At 46.5% G+C, this 19624-nt stretch overlaps 1 protein-coding gene across 1 annotated transcript in view; it reads right to left on the minus strand.

The window, feature by feature from the left end:
- The window catches only part of LOC147693352 (transient receptor potential cation channel subfamily M member 2-like), a 3804886-nt gene that overhangs the window by 2847574 nt on the left and 937688 nt on the right, over positions 1-19624 (minus strand). The window contains exons 11-12 of the mRNA XM_086935946.1: positions 19255-19297; positions 11771-11823 (exon numbers count right to left, since the gene is read on the minus strand). Of these exons, the coding sequence (XP_086792072.1) occupies positions 11771-11823; positions 19255-19297 (96 nt within the window). The remainder of the gene's footprint in view (positions 1-11770; positions 11824-19254; positions 19298-19624) is intronic.

Raw genomic sequence — 19624 nt, forward strand, 5'->3', positions numbered from 1 at the left:
GCCATCACGATGAGTTTCAGAGCGGGAAAAGAAAAGAATCTAGAGATTTTCCTGATAGTGCGAAGGGTAAAGAAGCAGGAGGACACCACCATACTGATCTGGGTGTGCAAGGTTAGATTCTGGTTTAATGTGATCCCAAGTGTTTTAACAGAAAAGGAAGGTGAGGGGGAGGGACCAAGTGAAGGAGGCCAGAACATAGAGGTCCAGGGACTGGATGCACCACCAGTCAAAACCAACTCAGTTTTGTCTGGGTTAAGTTTAAGGTGGTTAAAGTTCATCCAGTCCCTGATGAAAATCATGATTGATTGAAAATTAGAAATAGATTCAGAAGAGTGTGAAAGGTTAAAGATCAGCTGGAGGTCATCCGCATAATTAAAGACGTGACCTCCAGTCTTTGTAGTGAAAAGATAAGAGGAAGAATGTAAAGATTGAATAAGAGAGGGGAAAGGGAAGAACCTTGGGGAACACCACACTGCACCTTATGTGGGGGAGAAGAAAACCCTTCAAGATGGACGGCCTGGGTACGGTCGCTCAGGAAGGAGGTGAGCCAAGCCAGGGGAGGCCCCCTGATGCCCGCTGCTCTGACACGGGTGAGAAGGATGGAGTGGTCCACCGTGTCAAAGGCAGCGGACAAATCAAGAAGGACCAAAGCCTGAGGATGGCCCCCGTCCATTCCCTCCCTGAGGCTGTCCAGGACCGAGACCACGACCTTCTCAGTAGAGTGGCGAGGTCGAAATCCAGCCTGACAGGAGGCCAGGTAGCCGCTCTCCTCAACAAATGAGCCGAGGGCAGCGGCGACATGACGCTGCAAGATTTTTCCCAGATAAGGGAGGAGGGAAATGGGACAATAATTGGTCAGGGATGCAGGGTCAGCACCGGGTTTTTTTAGCAGGGGGATGATTATTGCTGCTTTATGGGGCTTAGGGACTATACCAATCTCAAGAGAGTCGTTCAGAAAAGTTAAGGGGGGAGAGGGGCAAGCCTGAAAAATTTCTCTCAAGATGGGCGCTGGACAGACATCTATAGGGGAACCTGATTTAACTTTCATCGCTAGAGAGGGTAGAGTCTCTACAGTCAGTTGAGGGATATGGTCTAGAAGGAACCTATTGGGAGGGGGTTCAGGGGCTGGAGGAAGTGGAGGGGGTGGGGGTATGTTAGCTTTAATGACAGCGATTTTCTCCACAAAATAATTATTTAGGGAGTCGCAGAGGGCTTGGGAGGAGGAAGGTTTTAGGGAGGTTCTATCTGACAGGGCTAACTCATGTACAGTGGAGAAGATTTCTCTGGACTGGTTTCCCGATGAAAGTATTTTATCGGAAAAGTAGTCTGTCTTGGCTGAGAGAATTGCCTTTTTATAAGCGTTAAGCAGGAGTGAATAGGAGGCTTTTAAAATAGGGCAGTAGAAGTGCCTCCATGCGCGCTCTGCCTGACGGGCAGCTAGCTTCTTACCCTTGAGTTCATCAGTGAACCATTTGTTCACGTTATGGGCGCGTTTCACAGTGACGCGCTTCAGGGGGGCTACCTGGTTGCAGGACCTGGAGAGCCAGTCATTAATAGTGGTAACCTGAGATGACGGGGAGAGTTCCTCCAAGGTCGGGTAGGAATTCTGAAGAGTAAGGCAGAGGGCAGGGATATCGGCCTTGTTCCAGTTACGGCCCGGATGTTCTTGGGAAGTGCAGGGCGTTTGGGTCGGTGAAGGTCTAAAGTGAACGCGATCAGAATGTGATTGGACCACAAACAAGGTGTAATGATGGGGGGGTAACTGGAATGTTCAAGGACCAGATTTGATCTAAAGCGTGGCCCTTTGAATGGGTGGGGGCGGATACGTGAGAAATAAAATTCCAACTGAGGAGTGAGTCTGTGAAATACCTAGATGCTGCATCCTCTGCAGGATCAGAGGGCCAAAAATTAAAGTCTCCAAGGACCAAAACAGAGGAGTTATTAACTGTTAACGTGGCCAGTAGCTCCTCAAACTCAGTTAGGAAGTGGGGGCGGGACCAGGGGAGCGGTAAACAAGGACGCAAGTAATAGGGGTTTGAAAAGACGCCGAACGCATCACCAAGCATTCAGTTCCCTTGATAGCCGGACAGGAAAGGATTTGAAAATGAAAGTCCGACCGAACAATCAGAGCAACTCCTCCACCTGCCCTGCCCAGTGGTCGGTCTGCTAGTAGGGCATAGTAAGTGGAGGGAAGTGATGCCAGGATATTAGGAAGGGAATCAGGACAGAACGAGGTTTTCGTCAAGAATAATAAATCCGGTTAGGAAGTCGAAAAGTTCTAGTTGATGTTTCACGGCAGATCTCGTGTTTAAGAGATAAGCCGAGATAGCGACTCCTGGATTTGAGGGCTGGTCGAGTTCTGATAAGGGGTGGGGCAAGGGTGATGTGGGGGGACGGATGGGAGCGGTGACGGGGACAGGCTGGGGCCGGGCAAGGCCAAAGGTGGAAATAGTGGACACTGCGGCAGCGCTAAGAGAGCCAAAGTTTTGGTAAGCACGGAGTTCATCAGAGGAATAAGATAAAAATTGGGCATAGTAAGGTGCCCCTTGCCCCGGTCGGCCGCGGACGGGCGCGCCTTTGGCGCGCATTCGGCGCGCCCGCTGCGCGAGCGCATGAGTCATCGCTTTTGAGGCCTGGGAGCGAGGAAGACTCGAGCGCTGCCCTAGGAACTGGTCTGCCCTTCCAAGATGGTGGCCGCAACCCCAATCAGTGACATCATACAGTGTTGGGAAGTTATGCCTCAATTGGCTGCAAACCTCAACACTCAAACAGGTGAAACAACACTTATCCTTAAATTTGGGAAAATCTCTTAACAAGAGGCCGCAGAAAGATTACGAGAAATCGATTGTCTAAACGTAGAGAATGCTCTACCAGTGGTCGATAATGGGTTAACAACCTTAACATCCAGGATATATTCACTGGGTAACATTGTATCTTCTGCTATCGATGTGCTAGAACAAGATTTGTCCATACTACAACATGGGCAATCACAACTGCGTTCTATTATGTTGTTAAGCTGGACGCTGCAATCTTTGACCGCGGGCTATGTGCCATGGAGTTTTACAAACAGCACATCTGTTTTCCTCGTACAATCTGACAGAAAAACAGATATAAATGGCACAGAGGGGAGCAAAATATTTAATGCTTGTGTTGAAAAACGGGACAGATTAATATTTACAGTGGCAGAATCACCGTCCACAGAATGGTTAATCCATGGCCACATAACTCTCCTGGTCACAACTTTTAAATTCCATTATTGCCTGGAACAAATGCAGGCAGGCAGATATGAAAAATTACGTAAGTAATTCATCAAGAAATCTTGGAAATTGCCATACGGAATTTGATGCCGGATTGGGGAAAAAGAAGTATTTCTTAGCTGTACTAACTGCGAGAATACCTTAAGTGGATCACTTATATGCTAGGATATAATGCTTCATGGGGCCTGTTATGGTTCAGTAGCAAATTTGTCCTGTCACCTAGAGGGTGATCCAACAGCCGTGATAACTCCAGTATTCAAAATACCTTCGAATGGGAGTTACTTGATGCTAAACGATCAAGGTTGCTGCGGTATTGTTTCCCCAAACACATACAGTCAGGGAGGCGCCGCTATGGCCTTCATTCAACATTTCATTAATACGGCTTGATACTTTGAACAGAATGAAAGCCATGCTTACACAGAAATCCGGGCTCTTAAACTCCGCTCGAGAGACTTCTGATCTCCAACTAGCAAGGTCTTCAGCAGAGATACAGGCACTTATACGTGCAAACTGCCCTTTCCATTTCGCAGAAATGGTAAATCGTATCTTTAAGATGTCTGATACTACAGGTGTTGTCCACCTAATTAAGAACTTAGGTTATGGACTGTTAAGCACCTTTCAGACGGTCCTCAGAGTTATTCCAAACTTTATACACTCCGTATTGGGAAGCATCTTTGGAGGACTGCTGCTGATCCTGTTTCTGATAGCAGTTATCCTGATTGTTGTGTTTTTGCTATGCATTGGACGTCTCAGTCACCAAGGATATAGAAACAGTACTTCTGAAGGGAAAATACCATGATCCCATGGTACAACTGTTGGGCACACCTCGCCTAAAGGAACTACGTGCTTCATGATTCTTGTTGTTGAGACCTGTCTGGAAGGACTGCATCTTACCTGTCCTCTGATGCCTGTTCTGCTGAAAAGAATACGTTTTGGATCTCTGTCTGAAACTCCCATTATGTATGTGCGCGACCGGACGTTGACTCTTTACTGGACCCGTTAACAGTCCATGTTTTGCAGTGTCCCCAGTGAATTCCCATGTTGATGTTGGAATGCTTAGAGCCACCACAGGTAACATCAGCAACTATTGGTAAAAGACACTGGCTCCTCCTCTTACAACCAGGCCTTGGATGGCGCACAGGGTGCCCCATCCCCAGCTGTGGACAGTACAGAAAATCATCTGTGCTCAATAGACATAATCTGTGAGGTATTACAAGGAATGCCAACTGCGGAGACAAGCTATGAGAATATTGTGGCTACCATCCAGGACAGATAAACATTTGACTCATTTGGCCAGTTGTGTGCTGGGAGGAAATTATGATTTTTAAAAACAAACAGAAAACTGAAACTCTATATCAAAATTGTCATTCCTTTCACGCATGTGTGGCTTTCAAAATGCTTATAGTAGTTCGGACTATACCTACGGACATATTAGAGCAATAGACTATCTGTCAATTTCTAATACTCCACTTTTTTTTTAGGAAAATTGTAAACATTTTATGAAAATGTTTTTGAAAGAATGTTTTTAACACAATGACAAACTAATGTTTTGTATATTTGCGTACACATATCTAGAACACCTAGTAGAACGTGTAGAATTTAAAACTGTCGTCCATTCGGAACAGGAGAGGGTGTTATATTCCATATGGGTACTATAATATAGGCCTCAGTAAACTCATTACCCTTCACCTATATTCTCTTGCTACATTACACTTGTCACAGTTTACAGGGACTGACCTTATTTTATTTTTTATTTATTTTTATTTTAGAAGTTTTGTACAGCACTAGCTGGACCAAAGGGTATCAGAGCGCTTCACAACATATACATCATATACAATAATGCGCAGACGTGAGATCGAGGGGAGTGGGGGAACATGTAGGTTAGGACAAGCGTCAGACTGGCATATGGTACAGGGAAGACGAGCCAGGGTAGGATATTGAGATATCTGATATTCAGCCATACATAATCGGGAATCAAAAAGATTACACATAGAAATGTTTCTTGAACTGCTTCAGAGGTAAGGGTCTGATATACAACCATACAAAATCGGAATTCAAAATGTTTGTGTACATAGGATTTCTTGAGCTGTGACCGTGTTGTCAGACTCGAATTTTAGTAACGATGAAGTGTTAATTGTAGGACTGTCCAGGGTCTGTCAGTTCATTCAAATGCAGTTGAGGAAGAGGTCTTGGAGAAGGCTCTTGAATTTTGAAAACAAGGGGATTGTTCTGATGTTGTACCTAGATATTACACTGCATTCAGAACGCAGGTTTTCCCTAGTTCAAAATCTCATATATTATGCATGAGGGTTCTTGGAAGCATAGCAGGACTACAATCTCCTGTATAAAATCTTTTTACAAAGCTCAGGCCCAACGTCATCCTTAGGCCGACACAGTAACACAGCAAGGTAGGACTCCTGGGGAGACCGATCGGTATATATACATCACATCTTGCTACTAGGGGCAGTGGAGACCAAGACTTCCAGGCCAACACACTGGCCAGAGACGCTGAGTTTCCTGCATGCAGACACTCCAGCTCGCAGTGGTCTAAAATCCCTCGTGTGGTGTCCAGTTCGAGACCAGGACGGGGTCCCACAGTCTCACTTAAGGTAATGGGGTTGACTGAATCCTAGAGGAATTCTTGGCTTAACACCTACACCCATGCTAAGTACACTTGGGTACATCTAGATAGAGAGGCATCGTAGGAGTACCCATAGTTTTTATGTGTTCTGTATACTTGAATGTGTTCATGATATTAGTAAGATGGTAGAACTCTACCATCCGTTTACTTTTGTAGTACTGTTAATGATTCATATCTTTCACTGTCTAACGGTTGTTGCAGCACATCTATTGTACATCAGAATAACAACTGTTCAATAAATGATTATTGAAAACGCCCAGCTTGTTTTATTTGGAGTATCTCTCTGAAACAAACTAAGTAAGCATGAGTGACTGAATGAAAGGTAGTACATTGTTTCCACGATCCTGAGGGATCAGGGTTCTCATGTTCTAAGGTTGCCAGAAATAATTCTCTCCTTGGTAAAAGAATATTATAGTGGCACTGTGAGCTAGCTGATACAGAAAGGCTAACATGCCCGGTAGGGGTTATCAGATTTCATCTGACACCAATCCTACAGTGTATGTTGTCTAAAATGCACAGATCCTGTATATTTTCTATAGGAACTACACAACATTGCAAGTCATTAGATCAACTTGTTGTAGGGGGCGCGCTGGATTTAGGAATAATATAATTTACTATTCCAACTCCAGCATGTGCAACAGTAGGGAAGATGTTGGAATAGTAAATGATACTATTCCTTAGGTTAGAGCGTCCCCTACAGCAAGTCGATCTAATGAGTTGTGATGTAAAAGTATTGTGTTCTAACAATGAGGTTGTTGTAAAACCACGTTGTGAAATGAACGGGATGTAATGTCAGCGTTGTAAATGCTGTTTCCGCGATGAGACCTCTTCCGACCCCGCGGGGCCCAAGGGCTCACCAGTGGAGTTGGCCCACTCAAATACGCGGTGCATGGCCTCATAAAATTCTTTTTATCTGAGGGGGTAACTCTGGCTCCTGCAAAAGGAGGGAGGTGCAAAATCGACCCAGGGTAAGGCTCCGTGGAACCATGCCTAGAGCGTCAGTGCCCTTTACCTCTCGTCGACAAACAACAGACGAGGTGAAGATGATGTCCGCTTGGACTATTTCTTCTTCTTATGCCTCTTCCCAAGTGTCCCGAGGACCCCGAGACGGATGAAGAGGACTTAGGGCTCTGGGAGTGGTCCCGCGACCTCCTCTACCTCTATGGGGATAGCGAACCTCCACAGAGTATCGCTCGACGGTGTCAACTGCCAGACTACAAGGAGCTTTATCACCTGCTCCCTCAGGCCTTCCGAGCCATGGCCTTACAGCCCGACCACCACTTCAAGACATGGTTGCGCTCGAGACACCAGAGACAGACGATATGGGGATCGGCAACTGATATCATGCAGTGGCTGCTTGAAACCTGTCTATCTCAAAGACATTCCTTGCACACGTAATTTGACAAATTGAGAAAAGGCATGTAAAAAAGCAATAGAGGGGTAGCTCTTCCCAGATCAGTGCTTAACTGGCACGGGAAGAAAAGAACTGACGTTTGCGCACCTGGGTACCGCAATGTCATAACCGACACTACCGACGCTGTCGACGTCATGCGGTGCTGAATTAAGCCACCCGACGGCGCGTGCAAGGGGTATTGCTCAGCAAAAGTTTCCAGATCCAGCGTGATGCCTGGGCAATTCAAAGGTAAGGAATCTGCAGCTAGAAGGCTTTATCAGATAAAAGTGCCAGTAACATGAATATACCCACAAGCCAGTTCCTCCCTGTTAGACCTGGCACCATTGGCATGGGTCTCCCTTCTATTTTTTGCTGTTGCCTCCTGTGTTTTTGCTATCTGTTTTGCTGGTCTAGATTCTTTGGGCACTGTGCCACTGCTATTCAGTGCCAGAGTGCAAGTGCTCCCTATTGTAAAATATTGTGTTGAATTAGTGACTACATAATTGGTCCATTTGATTTACTTGTCAGACCCTAGTACAGTGTACCATGTGTGCCCAGGGCCTGTAAATCCAGTGCTGCTGGTGGGCTTGCAGCACTGGTTGTGCCACCCACAGAAGCAGCTTGTAAAGCGTGTCTCAGGCCTGCCTTAGAGCCTGAGTGCAGTCTGGTATTGCCATGTTGACTGGGCAAGTGCAAGTGCATAGAAAGTCAAAATATCGAAGTATATAATATAGGTTATTAAAATTATCGAATTTTTAATAATATCAAATTTTTTATAGTGTTTTGTATGTTAGCACATGTGTGAAAAGTGTATATTTATGTTATTATTTCTTTTAAGTAATGAATTTTATGTTATTTAATTTTTGCGCAATTTAATTCTGTAGCGGGTTGTGGGTTTACAGGGGAATCGGGTGGGAAGTAACTTAATTATAATTAATTTGTATTTGTATTGGTTATTTGTAGAGCGCAGCTATCGCTCCGGAAGGAGCATTTTGGCGCTAATAGAGCAAAGTGCAAACAATTGCGGGTTAGAGTTAAATGGCTGTCAATGCGTACTCACCTGGAAGATTAAAAATCCAGGTTTTCAGATGTTTCCTGAATTGTTTTTCTTGAGTGAGTTGTCTGAGATGTTTGGGCATTGCATTCCAGGCCTTGGAGGATAGGAAGGTTAGGGTTTTACCCCCCTTGGTTTTGAGGTTGAATTTGGTCAATTTAATGAGGTTTTCTCCTGCTGATAGTAATGTCCTGGTTGGAGTGTAATGGGGGAAACGCTTGATAAGGTACTTCGGGCCGGTGCCATGAAAAGCTCGAAAGGCCACAATCAGGATTTTAAATAAAATCCTCTTGTGGAGGGGTAGCCAATGTAAAGTTTTTAGGGCTGCTGACGCTGAGGATTTTCTTGGCAATTTGAGGACAAGTCTGGCTGCCGCGTGTTGCACACTTTGGAGTTTTTTTAGAGTTGTTTTCTTAATGCCGGCCGTCAGGCTATTGCAGTAGTCCAAGCGTGCGAGAATTAGGGCTACAGTGACTGCTTTTCGTGAGTTGATGGGCAGGAAGTCAAAGAATTTCTTTAAGGATTTGATGATGCTAAAGCAGCTTCCTGCAACATTCCTCACGTGCTGGTCGAATGAAAGTTCGGTGTCAAATAGGACCCCTAAGTTTCTTGCTGATGTTACAGTTTGTGGGGGGGCAGGAGAGTCTTCGGGCCACCATTTGCTGGGACAGAAATGTTGTGATTTTCCCATAGGAAGAATCTCTGTTTTACTGACGTTGCATTTAAGATGGTTTTTGTCCATCCAGAGAAACACATCCTTCAGACAATTCTTGAGGTTTTGCTCGGCAGTGGTGGAGTTCTTCTCTAGGGGAACAATGAGCTGGGTATCATCGGCATACGATGTTACGAGTATGCCGTATGATTCAATGAGGGCTATGAGGGGGATCATGTAAATATTGAACAGGAGCTCAAAATAGAGCCCTGAGGAACTCCTGACAAGGTCTTTTTTTCCTTGGATAGGAAGGGGCCTAGAGTGATAGTTTGTGATCTCTCCGTCAGAAAAGAAATAATCCATGACAATACTACCCCTGAGATTCCGATATTTCTAAGTCTCCCTATCAGTATTGTATGGGAGATGGTGTCGAACGCCGCTGTGAGGTCTAATAAAATTAGAACGGCGTTCTTTCCTTGATCCTGCAGGGTTTTCATGGAGTCGGAGAGCTCGATCAAGGCTTTTTCTGTGGAATGGTTAGATCTAAAACCCGATTGTTGGGGATGCAAGATATTGTTGCTCTTCACATACCTTTTTAGTTCTTTATGTACCATCTGTTCTGTAATCTTGCCTAGGACTGGGAGGAGTGATATTGGGCGTAAGTTGGCCAGTTCTGTGGGGGGTTTGTTAGGTTTCTTCATTAGTAATTGTTAATTAATGTTTATTTGGTAATTAACACCTTGGCTGCTAGGGAGATTTTTCTCCTGTGCTGACCATCATTATTTCCCATTGTTCATGACGAGCTCAGCTCGTCATAAGCACACGACCAGTGTACTGCATGACGAGCTGAGCTCGTCATGAGCAGGGAAGGGGTTAATTAAATTTTAATTGGCAATTATTTTAACTTAATTCTTAATTGATAATTATGTTAATTTTATTAATTAATTTTCCATAGCGGGTTGTGGGTTTATAGGGGAATAGGGTGAGAAGTAATTAAATTATAGTAATCAAATATTTAAATTTATTTATTGGTATTTATTTTGAATTAATTGTTAATTAATTTTTATTTGGTAATTAATTAAATTGTAATTGGCAATTAATTTTACTTAATTGATTAATTGATAATTATGTTAATTTTACTAATTTATTTTCTGCAGCGGGTTGTGGGTTTATAGGGGAATGGGGTGGGAAGTAATTTAATTATAATTAATAAAATAAATACATTTATTTATTGGTATTTATTTTGAATTAATTGTTAATTATTTTTTAATTGCTAATTAATTAATTGTTAATGTGTAATTAATGTGTATTAGTAGGTAATTTATTCTAATTAATTTATATTTGTATTTTTAATTGATTCATTATTATATTATATTAAATTGGGAATTACTTTTATTTAATTTTTTATAGATATTAAAATACATATTTTTTAAATAATATATGAAGTATTTACTTTCCCTACTGTTGCACTCACTGGAGTGGGACTAGCAATGTTTACCTCTACGCTATCCAACGCTTTCCCTACTGTTGCACTCACTGGAGTGGGAATAGTAATTTTTACCCCTACGCTATCCAACGCTTTCCCTACTGTTGCACTCACTGGAGTGGGAATAGTAATTATTACCTCTACGCTATCCAACGCTTTCCCTACTGTTGCACTGAGTGGAGTGGGAATAGTAATTTTTACCCCAACGCTATCCAACGCTTTCCCTACTGTTGCACTCTTTGGAGTGGGAATAGTAATTTTTACCCCTACGCTATCCAACGCTTTCCCTACTGTTGCACTCACTGGAGTGGGAATAGTATTTTTTACCCCTACGCTATCCAACGCTTTCCCTACTGTTGCACTCACTGGAGTGGGAATAGTAATTTTTATCCCTACGCTATCCTACGCTTTCCTTACTGTTGCACTCACTGGAGTGGGAATAGTAATTATTACCTCTACGCTATCCAACGCTTTCCCTACTGTTGCACTGAGTGGAGTGGGAATAGTAATTTTTACCCCAACGCTATCCAACGCTTTCCCTACTGTTGCACTCTTTGGAGTGGGAATAGTAATTTTTACCCCTACGCTATCCAACGCTTTCCCTACTGTTGCACTCTCTGGAGTGGGAATAGTAATTTTTACCCCTCCACTATCCAACGCTTTCCCTACTGTTGCACTCCCTGGAGTGGGAATAGTAATTTTTACCCCTACGCTATCCAACGCTTTCCCTACTGTTGCACTCTCTGGAGTGGGAATAGTAATTTTTACACTCCCGCTATCCTACGGTAATAATATTGTATATTTTTTAATAATATTATGTTATTATATATATATATATATATATGTTTTAACAAATAAAATTGTATTTTTTTTATAACTTAAATTAGTCTTTTAATAAATTTAAGGTTATTTAAGTATTTTTAAGTATATTTTAGTAATTTATTTTTATTATTTTTTAAATTTTACATTATTTTTAAGAAATTCGATATTTTTACAAAGTATATATTTTTAAACGATATTTTGGATTCAATATTTTTGTACTTACCTGTTTGTAGATAGAAATTCGATATTTTGCCTTTCGATATTTTGGCATTGATATTTTTAGTAGTCTATATTTTGTCCCTCGATATTATGTCAGTGATCCGGTATTATATATCAGCTTATTGTTAAATAATTGTTAAATATCCACGGAGGCCCTATTAAAGCCTACCCAAAGATTATTATACCCCTGTATATAATTCTTGAACATTTGAGAGAGTGCAGGCAAGGGGAAAGTGAAAACCTTACCTTAATCGACTCATTCGCCTCTGGATTCAGCGATGCAGATTTCATAATCTCAACTAGAAATAGAAAGCAGACATATTGAAAGGAGCAAACTAGAAAGAGGAAAAGTATCAAGTAAAGAGAGGGTAGGGAGAAAGGAGGAGAGAACTTACAAAAGAAAACTACATCGGGCAGGAAAAGAACACTCAACGCAGACGGAGGAGAAAGTCGGGAAGAGTGGAACATGCCAGGAGGTTTTATGCTTCAGTAGAAACCAAGAAGGAGTCCCAGGAAGCCTGATAGGGGAGGGGACTAGCCATAAACCAGCCCAGCCAAGAAGTAAACAAGACAATGAGGTAAAGGAGGACGCCAAAGACCAGGATGAAGACGTATGGACAGAGGAGTGGTGGATGCCGCCAACAGGCACAAGCTAGTGCGCCACAGTCCTGGTAGGGTTGTGGCACTGTGGAAGAGTTTAGGGGGTTCGGGAGGACTGAGGTGGGGGGGTTGCAGGAACAGGGTGTTGTGTTGTTATTGCAGTTTTGTTCTTTCTACCTCCTTCTTCCTTCTTTTATTCCCACTTTTCTTGAAAAGGGGTTTCAAGTGAAGACAGATACTGAACACCAGTTTTGTGTGTTCCCCTATGTTAACCAAAATTTTGCATTTTGTAGGCTGCTTTGGCTTTGCACGCGTTACGAAAATATCACGCTTGTGTTTCACATTATAATGTTTACATAGTCAGAATATGTTATTGTAAATTGTTCTGGGATTTAGTCTGAGCAAGGTCAATAAACATCGCTCCTTGTTATTCGTTATGGTCCAACACTAGCACCTAGCCATATTAAAGAAATCCAGTTGCTGTTTTTACACTTACATGTTTTGTAATATAACTCGGGACGTGTTGTTCTGAGACACCAGAATTAACCAAGGTCCTGCAAATGAGAGGGCTGCGTCAACTGAGATGCAGAGCAACCTTCTATATGTGCTAAAGTACAGGGTACACAAGTAAAACTCAGAGATCTCAAATCTATAACCACTTAGCTTAAGTAGTGAGGGTAAGTTTAGGGAAACCTGTCAAATAATATGACAGGCCTTTTCATGGTATATAGCTTATTCAGTATGCTAATGACATTATTGACATGCATCTGCTTTATATTTGAGGCTCACTTATTGCATACTAGAGCATGATCGTTTAAATAAATACTGCGTCTCAAATATGTTATGTTGTGGGCACGTATGAGTGAGAGAATGAAAGGGTGTAACCTGCCACCGCAATCCCTCGGAAGGTCAGGAGTTTTGCGTTCTGGGGTACCAAATCACTTGTCTCTCTTGAAAGGTTAGGAGGGCAAGTGAGGCACTGTAGGCGAGTCAATTTGGGGCCACAGATGCTGATGTAGTATGGTGACTCAGCCCCGACATACTGACATCCTGTGGTTCCAAGCATAGTTCCTGAGTTCCTGAGCAGAATCCCTACAACACAATTGTGAGAGGGGTTGCTACGAGAGAGGTAAAGCACCCCTGACAGGCTACCTAGAAAGGAGAGAAAAAGTACCCTGGGTATGATTAAAGCATACACATAACTTAGACCTGTGAAATAGGAGAGTAAAGGACACGTAACCCAGAGAGATATACTATATATATATATATATATATATATATATATATATATATATATATATATATATATATATATATATATATATATATATATAAATAAATATATATTTTGACAAACAAGGGACCTAAGAGGAAGAACAAGATGACAATACAGGGTACCAAGGCTAAACGCACAAGTTACTTACCTTCGGTAACGATATATCTGTAAGAAACATTAGTTAGTTAGATTCCTAATATTAGAATCTCCCCAGCCGTCAGACTGGATCTGGAAAGGTTTGGTCAGTAGTACCCCTGCGCATCAGTAGGCGTCGTCTGCGGCTCCGCGCCCGTTGTCGGCGTCGTGATCGCCGAGATGACATTGTAGGAGTACTTAGACGCCGCCCTCGCGCGCTGATGTCAGTTCTGTACATAACTTTCGGCGCCAGGAACGCAGAGCCATGCAAGAAACCGACACTGGAGCCATGAAACTAGGGACCTCAAAGGGAGAAACCTTAACCCTAGATATCGGTTCGCAGAACAGGGAGGATGGGTGGGGCGGTAAGGAATCTAACTAACTAATGTTTCTTACAGATATATCGTTACCGAAGGTAAGTAGCTTGTGCATCTGAAAGAAACACGTTAGTTAGATTCCTTACCTTAGAATAAATACCCCAGCAATACCAAACCCGGTGGTGGGCCTGCGAACCAAGATCACACCAGGAAGTCCTGGAGAACGGAACTGCCAAAAAAGCCATCTCTCCGGACTTAACTGTCCAGGCAGTAGTGCTTGGCAAACGTGTGCAGCGAGTCCCACGTAGCTGCCTGACAAATGTCCTGCAAAGGGACTCCCCGGCCCAGGGCAGTAGTAGCTGCCGTGGCCTGAGTGGAATGGACGCCCAGCCCCACAGGAGGCTCCTTTTTAGCCAAGGAGTAACAGACCTTGATTCACAACACGACCCACCGAGAGATGGCCCGCTTGTGCACTGCCCGACCCTTCTTAGCGCCCCCATAGCCAACAAAGAGTTGGTCATCCACCCGGAACTGTTATGTGCGGTTTAGGTAAAAAGAAAGCGCACGTTTTGGGTCCAGACGGTGGAGCCTCTCTTCCTCTTTCGAGGGATGCGAAAAGAAGGTGGGCAAGGTAATGGAAAGGCAGTAACAACCTTGGGCAGAAAAAAAGGGCGAGTCCTCAGAACAACTTTGTCCGGATGGACTGAGAGGAAAGGAGGCTTAGATGAAAGAGCCTGGAGCTCACTCACTCTTCTGGCAGAGGTGATGGCAACCAGGAGAGCAGTTTTGAGAGTCAGAAGACGAAGAGGGAAATTATAAGGTGGCTCAAAGGGAGCGCACATCAGATAAGTAAGAACCAGGTGCAAGTCCCACTGAGGCATCACAAAAGGAACAGGAGGGAACATGTTCGTGATGGCCTTCAAGAATCTATTCACAACATGGGACCTGAAAAGAGAAGGCTGATCAGGAAGTCTCAAGAAGGCTTAAATGGCCGAGAGATAGCCCTTGATAGTGACCAGACCAGAGCCCTGCTGGACAAGAGAAAGAAGAAAGAGGAGAACCTCTGAAAGAGGGGCAGAGAGTGGATCCACAGCCTTTGCTGTGCACCATGCCACAAACGTGTTCCACCTGGAGGCGTATACCGTCTTTGTGGAGGGACGCCTGGCTACCAGAACACATCACAGACTTCAGGAGGCAAGTCAAATGGCCTCAACTGTCGCCACTCAATCTCCATGCATGTAGGTGGAGACTGAACAGGCTCGGGTGGAGGACCGTCCTCTGTTGCTATGACAGAAGGTCCTCCTGAAGAGGCAGACGAATCGGGGGATCGACTAACAAACTGAGTAGCTCGGGATACCAGTACCTTTGTGCCCAATTCGGAGACACAAGGATGACTTGGGCCCGGTCGCGCTTGATATTCTTCAGCACTCTGGGCAGAAGTGGTATAGGTGGAAAGGCGTACATTAGAACGCAACTCCACTCGCGATGAAAAGCTTCTCAGAGCGAGTGCCGCCTTGGAAATCCCAACGCACAGAACTGATGACATTGCACGTTCTCCTCGGCGGCAAATAGATCTAATCAAGGCTCTCCCCACTGCTGAAAGAGACCTTGCGCCATGTCTGAGTTCAGACGCCATTCGTGATCCATCATGCACCAGCGGCTGAGTTAGTCCGCCCTGGCGTTCAGGGAACCTGCCAGGTGTTGAACCACCAGGGTAATGCCCTGGTGTTCCAGCCATGTCCAGAGGTGCAGAGCCTCCTGACAAAGGGGCCACGACCCCACCCCGCCCTGTTTGTTGCAGTACCACATGGTGGTGTTGTTGTCTGTGAACACCTGCACTACACTTCCCCGGACAGAGGGAAGGAATGCCTTCAGTGTAAGCCGCACCCGCAGCTCCACAAGGTTGATATCTCCCATGTGGCACCCCCCATCCTAGGAGGGAAGCATCCGTCACCCCTGTGTGCTCCAGTTGGAGAAGGAGGAGGTATCTGCCACTGACCCAATCGCGGTCCGTGAGCCACCACTGCAGCTGGCTCGCAGTGCCGTCCGAGATCTGACCGTGGTTGGACAGGTTGCCCTGATGCTGTGCACATTGGAACTTTAGGTCCACTTTAGAGCCTGCATTAGCCACCTGGCGTGATGTACCAGCAGGATGCAGGAGGCCATCAGCCCCAGGAGCCACAGCATCAGCACGACCGAAACTCAGGATAAAGGCTGTAAGATTGGGATCAGAGCCTGAATATACCAAACCCGCTGTTCGGGAGGAAAACCTGAAACTGCGCCAAGTCCAGAACCGCTCCAATGAAGAGGATCTTCTGAGAGGGACGCAGGTGTAACTTCGGCACATTGATGGAGAACCCAAGCGAGTGCAGGAGATCGGCCGTAGTCTGGAGGTGGAAGACGACTGTCTGGGGCGAGCCCACCTTCAACAACAGTCATCGAGATAGGGGAAGACTGGAACCCCTAACCTGCGCAGATGGGCTGCGACCACCGCCATCACTTTCGTGAACACCCGAGGGGCACTGGTGAGCCTGAAGGGGAGGACGGTAACCGGAAAGTGTTGGTGGCCTATCGTGAACTGCAGGTTGTGCCAGTGGGCCGGCAGGACGGGGATATGGAAATAAGCGTCCTGCAAGTCCAACGCCACCATCCAGTCTCCAGGGTATAGGACAGCCAGGACCTGAGCTAAAGTCAGCATCTTAAACTTCTCCTTCCAGAGGAAGCTGTTGATGCTCCTGAGGTCCAAGATAGGACGCAGGCCCCCCTTGCCCTTCTTGAGAACCAGAAAGTAGTGGGAATAACAACCACGTTGTACTTATGGCCCAGGAACGCGCTCGATGGCCCCCTTAGCCAAGAGGGCCATAACTTCCTCCTGTAGAAGTCGCAAGTGATCCCCGACATGGGCTGGTACTGCGGTATCATGGCTGGAGGGGTCGCCTCGAAGGGGAGGGAGTAGCCCCTTAGGACGATTTGCAGCACCCACCTGTCCGAAGTGATGGTACGCCAGTGGAGCAAATGATGGCGAACCCTGCCTCCTACTGGTGTTGAATGGGACTGAAAGCTCAGACTTGGAAGGCTTTGAGGCGGATGTTGCGGGAGCGGACTGACCAGGCCTTTGTCCCCCTGCACCGCCATGGCTGTTACCACATCCGCGTTGAGGTTGGTCTGCGGCCTGTGGCTGGACGAACGTGTGGGGGCGCCCCTTCCATGGCCAAGAAAGGGACAAAAAGAAGAAGTCTGCTGGCGCTGGCCCGACAGGCCCAAGGACTTTGCCGTAGCCCTGGAGTCCTAGAAACGCTCAAGCGCACTATCTTCTTTGTCGCCGAACAGGCGACGGCCATCAAAGGGCATGTCCATGAGCTTGTTCTGGACATCCCCCCACAAAATTGGCGGACCTCAGCCAGACGTGGGGACGGATGGCCACCGTCGTGGAAATTGCTCTGTCTAGCGAGTCCGTGGTATCAAGTCCACATCGGATGGAATACCGTGCTGCGTCTTGCCCCTCAGCAAGAGCCTGGGCGAGCCGTGTCTGGGCCTCCTCCGGACACTGGGGCAGCACGTCCGCCACCGTATCCCAGAGAGTGGGTGCAACGGCCCAAAAGGCATGCGGTATTAATGGACCGCAATCCTAAGCTGACTAAGGAGAACAGTTTCTTCCCAAACTGATCAAGCCTTTTGGATTCCTGACCCGGGGGAGTGGTCGGGAATGTGGTCGGGGATTTGGAGGCCTGGATCACCAGACTCTCGGGGGTGGGGTGTAAGGACAGAAAGTAGGGGTCGCCCGGAGCCGGGCGGTGGCGTCGGGCCATGTTCCGATCCACAGGGGGCACTGTGGAGGGCATGGACAAAGTGCCCATCAGAACGTCTGTGAGGGCCTCATTAAACAACAGCATAGGCTCCGAAGAGCTTACTGGCGGTTGAAGCACCTCAGTGGGGAGATTGGTCCTCACAGCTGCAGCAGGGAGCTCAAGAACCAAGGCCTTGGCTGCCCTGCGCAACACCACACCATATGAAGCACCTTCCTCCGTAGCCTCGGAGGGAGGAGAGATGAAACCAGTGTCAGGCGTTGTTTCAAGACCACTGGCCTCCCCCAGCTCATCTGCCCAGTCCTGACTTAATTGGCACTGTTGTGCCAGAGGGTCCTCAGACCCCTCCCAGTCCTCCCCTTCATCCGTGTCCTGATAAACAGGCATAAATGACAGAGCCGGGTCATAGATGAATTGCTCACACACTGACGCAGGAGACGGAGCCAAGCGGTGCTGCACCGATGCCTGACCCGGACCGGGGCTGAAACCAGGGGCGTCGTCGGTCGTCGTCCGTGGACGCGCCGTTAGTGGCACCGAGGGGGTCGGCGCCGGCAGAGGAGTCGTAAGGTCAACCGGCGTCGACCGGGATCCAGGCCTGGATCCCACGGGTCCTGCAGCATCGGGATCGAAGCTGTCGATTGCGCCGGGCCGAAGCCGCTGGCATGCTAGGACCCCCACTCGGACCTGCGCGGCCCGAAGGTGCGGCGGCGGGCCTCGACGGCGGGAAGAGAGTCCTCATGGCCACGAGGAAGTCTCGAATCTCGCCCGGAGTCGCAGTAAGCCCAGGACCGTAGGGTGTAGAGCTGGATGCAACGCCTGCGGCTCTGGCCGAGCCGCATGGGTGGTGCCACCCAAACTCTCGGCCGAGTCGCGTGACCGGCAAGGGGAGTCAGAAGAGCGATGTCGCCTCTTCAACTTCTTCTTGCCATGCCTCGACTTACCTGAGTGCGAGGACTTGGATCCTGGCGAGCGGAGAGGGCTACGGCTCTGCGACCGGTCCCCCAACTTCCTCCTCGACCGGGACCTCGAGCGGCGCGGAGCCGACTGTCGGAGCTCGAGAAGCTTACGGGACCGCCTCCCGCCTAGCTTTTGAAGTCAAGGCCCGACAGTCGGGCATGATTTGTCGTCGTGGTCTGCCCCTAAACAGTAGAGACACCGGCGGTGGGGGCCGGTAACCGACATCAGTCGGTGACAGGTGTCACACGACTTGAACCCAGGCTTCCCTACCGGCACCAGGAGCCAAAGTCGACTCGAAAAAGATAGTCAAAAGACCAAAAAGTTAGTCAAAAAGTGATTACGGGTACTAGCTGTTCCCGGATCTGCGCTTGCTGGCGTGGAAAAAAGAAGAACTGACATCAGCATGCGAGGGTGGCATCTAAGTACTCCGATGAAGTCATCCCGGCGATCACGACGCTGACGACGGACGCGGAGCCGCAGACAACGCCGACCGATGCGCAGAAGTACTGCTGACGAAAAGTTTCTGGATCCAGTCTGACGCCTGGGGATATTGTAAGGTAAGGAATCTAACTAACGTGTATCTTTCAGAATTAATAATTTCTTTTAGTAGGGTTCATTATTTTTTTAGTTAACACTTGCCTGGGTATTCTGGCATGTCTTTGAGTGTGCCATCTTTTCTGTCCTGAGAGAGAAGAAACAAAGAACAATTAATGCCAGAGGGAGGAGAACAAGAGTTCCTTCTCTATACAATCAGACTATTTTTGAACAAGTCTGTGAAACGTTCTTATTTCTCTAATAAGACTGTAATCGCAAAAAAGTCACCACTGCAAAAAAATTAAGAGTAAGATTCTTAACCCTCATTTTTGCACAGTCCTTTACGAAGTAGTGTCAGAAGAAGAATGAGAAGAAATGTAATATTAAGTCCTCAAAATAGCTGATGGCCCAAAACAATTGGAGGGTGCCAGGGAAAAATTTGTGTTCACTTCCTAGCAGGTGAGAGAGACTTTTT

Source organism: Lissotriton vulgaris, chromosome 8 (assembly GCF_964263255.1).
Source record: "Lissotriton vulgaris chromosome 8, aLisVul1.2, whole genome shotgun sequence".
Taxonomy (NCBI): Eukaryota; Metazoa; Chordata; class Amphibia; order Caudata; family Salamandridae; genus Lissotriton; species Lissotriton vulgaris.